Here is a 4,445-nt window from a genome sequence, read left to right on the forward strand (position 1 = left end):
CGTTTTATTTTAGTAATTTTAAGAAGCGTCGGTGGCTCAGGGGTTAAGCACTTGACTTGCAATCTGCAGGTCCTGGGTTCGAATCCCGCCATGTACCAATATGTTTTTCGATTTCCGATTTACATATGAACATTTATCCGTCGTTCTTATAGTGAAGGAAAACATCGTGATTCAACATATCTGAGAAGTAATTCAAAGACATGTGTGAAGTCAACCAACCCGCGCTTGGCCAGAGTGGTTGACTATGGCCTAATCACCCTTAACTTTTAGGGTAGGCTCCGAGCTCCTCCGAGGTCCTAAGAGGCCGATGCCGGCCTTTAACGACACTATAAGTAAGGTCACAGAACAGCGAAAGGTAAAAGAATCGTTTGCAAATAAAACGAAAAAGTAAATTTTATGATCTTTTTTTATTGCAAGTATCGTAATTATAAAAAAGCATTTTAGACATTTATATCACTGCGCAGAGGCGCGGAGTTAAAAAAAATGTAATAAGTAGCCTATGTTCTATATGTATAGCAAATTTTATCGACATACGTTCAGCCGTTCTGGAGATACCTTCAAACATCCATCTAAATATTCGCATTTATGCTATTAGTAAGATTAGAATGATTCCTGTTTACTCTTAAACGAGGTTCAGGCTAAGCGCCATCTGCGCTCGGCCACCTCAAGCCCGGTGAAGCTGTAAATGCCTCCTCAAGGCAAACAGTGACTACTCAGTCACAAAAAAAAATAGAACGATTCCTATATGTCTGTAGCGAACTATCGTATTAATTTGGACTGAAATAGTCTAATAGAATAGTAGTTTTTAAATTTTTATATTCACGTGACATATGCAGCACGTTATATACTCGTAAATAAAATGTATGTCAAAAAGAAATATAATTTAACACGTATATTAGTTTTATCTTTTGTTTTGTTACGATTATATTTTGATGTAAATAAAATATAAAATGTATCTATTTATATGTCACGTAATTTGATAAAACAGAGGTTAAAGGGTGACACGGTTTTTTTGGTTATAAAATTTAGGTTGAGATTTGATATTCACTTGATTTATCAATAATTTTGATTTGGATAATAAATGAAAATAAGACAATTTTAGCCAATTATTATATAATACTAAAACAGGGCCCTCTTAAACAGGAGAAGCGGGGCCCTAAGAGGCGTCTTAGGGCCCCAATGGATTTAGTACTTTAGGCAGAACACTGATTTTCGTACTGCTGAATGCGGGCCCAGACTTAAAATATGTCCAGGTCAAGCTAAAAATATATATACGACTGATATGTGAATATGATTAATTTCAGTTTTCCCTTTTCCCTCTAAATAATGTAAAATTTAGTTTCATAAACAGTTATTTATAAATTCAGCGTTACGCAAGCTACAGCTAATATAATTTAGTAAGAATATAATTTACAAAATAATCTACAGCACCAAGGGTTTCTTCGAGTCGTGTCACACAAAAGGTGTGTTAATTTATTTATTTAAAAACTTTCTACTATTTTATTATATATTTCGTTGTTTTGTGCTCATTGTTTTCTCTGATAAAGATATTATAACATCCTGTAACCTTCACAGCCAGATTCATATTCATCCACAGGGTGATAGAATTATAGTCAGTGATGCTTGTTTTCAATTTATCTATATTAATTTATTTATATATCAGGCACGAAGATGACTTTCCTTGTGGGTTTGCTGTTGACAATAGTTGGGGTCGGCGCCATGTCAGTTAATCTGGTGCAAGACGAATGGAACACATTTAAGGTTCTTTAAATTTTCTAACTTTTTTTTCTATAATCCAATTGCAGTCAATTACAAGTCAGATCCAATACTAATTATAATACTGTATTTTGTATGAAATAGCGTATAATGAGCGTCGGTGGCTAAGGAGTTTAAGTACTTGACTAATAATCTGCAGGTACTGGGTTCGAATCCCGCCATGTCCCAATGAGTTTTTCGATTTTTTATTTACATATGTACATTTATCCGAGGTTCTTACGGTGTAGTAAAACATCGTGATGCAATCTGCACATGTCTGTGAAATAAAAATTTAAAGATATGTGTGATGTCAACCAAGCCGCACTGGGCCAGCGTGGTTGACTATGGCCTAGTCACCCTAACTTAGCGTAGGCACCGAGCCCCTCGGTGGGGACGTATAGTGAGTTAATGATGATGTATCAAATAGCATCCAACTAAGCAGTTATTCTTTCACAGCCAAATGTTCTTGTCGGATTTTTCTCGGTTAGCTTTAGTTTTGCGCCCTTTATCAATCTTAATTATGCATTTAGATTCATTGAATCTTGGATCTTTGATTTACTTAGTCATACTTTATAGTTAAGACATGGTAAAAAATACGATCCCGAGGAAGACAGCTACCGCATGCAGATCTTTATGCGCAAAAGACACTTCATAGAACAGCACAACCAACGCTATTTGCGCGGAGAGACCACATACTATATGAGAACAAATCAATTCTCCGACTACTACGAGTCTGAAATCAATAAATATTTATACGGATTTAATATGACTGATTATCTGTACGTATCTTTGTTTTCTTTATTATAATTATAGGACACTAGAGGTCGCCCGCGACTCCATCCGCGCAGAATAAAATAAAAACATAATTACGCATTCCAAATTTCATAGACATCCGTTCAGCCGCTCTGGAGATACCTTCAAACATCCATCCATCTAAACATTCACATTTATAATATAGTCAGCTTTAAGTCCGCGACCATGTGATCGAAAGTCCATGTGTTAAGGCTATTGAAGATGGCTATACTATGTTTCAAATGAAACTTATAATTCTTGTTGCCCGCTTGTCTCCTTTACTGGTTCAACTCCGAAGTTTTCGTAGACTTGCCTTTTTTATTTTCATTTAAAATTTCCTTTTTTTTCATACTCTGCAGGTTGTACGCTAAAAAAGGAGCTACGTTTGTTCGGCCTACGCATTCTGTACCTGATTCCATTAACTGGGTGACCAGAGGCGCAGTAACCCCAGTCAAAAATCAATATCACTGCGCTTGTTGTTGGGCCTTCTCTGCTGTGAGTGAAAGCACAAGTCTTCTGGTCCATTTATTAACCACCACCCACCATCTTTAGACATCATCTTAACATATTATAACACTGCTGCATTGCGGATCATATTACGAGCCCCAATTATCAAAATGTGTCATTTATATTCACATGTTATTTATCTTAATTGAAATAAAACTATTAAGAGTATTTTTCGACTGTATTGACACTGTTGCTACTGATAAAAATATTTCCTACTAAAATAAGCACTAGCCACGTAATTATTAGTCTTTTTTTATATCATAAGGTGGCAAACGAGCGAGCGGCCACCTGAAATCGCTGATATAGCGAAGCGACCGTTGCCCATAGACATACGCAATTGCACATGCGTTGCCTACCTCTTTAATCGACGGAGGAGAGGAAGCACAGAAAGAAAATATTTTCCCTTCCCATGCATACTCTTATCCGGAAAGTCCACTTCCACTTCCCATCCTTTTCATGTATTATAATAAAAAGGATGGGAATGGAAAGAGGACTAAATAAGGCCTCCGGGACGCACACTCATCAGACGAAACGTGGAATTGCTTCCACTTCACACCTGTCTTCTGTGTGGTCGTGGTATTTCACCGGGCGAGCCGGGCCAATTCGTGCGAAGATGTTAAAGCGGGCTCTACCACTGTCGCCGCCAAGTCAGTGAAAAATGTCTAAGTATCAAATATTGTGCAGACAGGTGCGATGGAGGGTCAAGTTTACTTGAGCAGAAATAAACTAGTTTCATTGTCGGAACAAAACCTAGTGGACTGCGCCTCGCGGGGAGACGGCTGTAGCAGTAGCAGTAATATGCTCGCCGCATTCACTTACATTGCGGAGAACCAAGGCATCGACACAGAAAACACCTATCCATATTACGGAAGAAAGCTGCGATGCGCGTGAGTTTTATATATCAAGCTTTTAAGCCTGAAAGCGTTGTTACAGTTTTGACACAATCAGCAATTCTATCTTAATCAAATTGGTAGTCTGGGTCCGAAAATTTTATTCAGGTACCGAACAGTAGTTTGTCTATTAATGTCCCCCCAAGGGCCCTGCATCCGTTACATAAGATCCCTGTAAGATGGCCCTGATAATCAAATCAATGGTGAGGAAACAAAAAATGTTTTTCTTCTGATCTATTGTGATTTCAGTGTTCTTAAGTTACAAAGTAACAAAGATTCAGCGAGATAATCATTTTGCACCTATCAATCTATAATTTGCGTTGTGCTAAATTGGAATACTATGACAGTCATTGACTGTGTAATATTAGTTATATATACATTTGCAGTTTTAAAAATGATACTGTGGGTGCAAAGTCTGCTGGCTACACGACAATAATGGATGGTAGCGAGGAAGTTCTGCAGGAGGCTGTGGCGACACAGGGCCCCATTGCAGTCGGTTTC

The 4,445-nt window shown here is 37.7% G+C and overlaps 2 protein-coding genes across 2 annotated transcripts in view; both read left to right on the plus strand.

Annotated features, from left to right (window-relative positions):
* Window positions 1-1,516: 1,516 nt before the first annotated feature.
* On the plus strand, window positions 1,517-3,099 carry LOC106116492 (cathepsin L-like). Its single transcript, XM_013310362.1, has 3 exons — window positions 1,517-1,761; window positions 2,332-2,534; window positions 2,907-3,099. Exons 1-3 carry the CDS (start codon window positions 1,672-1,674, stop codon window positions 3,097-3,099), a joined length of 486 nt encoding a protein of 161 aa, XP_013165816.1. The 5' UTR covers window positions 1,517-1,671.
* Window positions 3,100-3,713: 614 nt separating this feature from the next.
* LOC106116493 (cathepsin L-like) overlaps window positions 3,714-4,445 on the plus strand; it is a 2,493-nt gene continuing 1,761 nt past the window's right edge. The window contains exons 1-2 of the mRNA XM_013310363.1: window positions 3,714-3,941; window positions 4,331-4,436. Of these exons, the coding sequence (XP_013165817.1) occupies window positions 3,748-3,941; window positions 4,331-4,436 (300 nt within the window). The 5' untranslated portion in view covers window positions 3,714-3,747. The remainder of the gene's footprint in view (window positions 3,942-4,330; window positions 4,437-4,445) is intronic.

The sequence above is a fragment of the Papilio xuthus genome, unplaced genomic scaffold, assembly GCF_000836235.2.
Source record: "Papilio xuthus unplaced genomic scaffold, Pxut_1.1 DF827714.1, whole genome shotgun sequence".
NCBI lineage: Eukaryota > Metazoa > Arthropoda > Insecta > Lepidoptera > Papilionidae > Papilio > Papilio xuthus.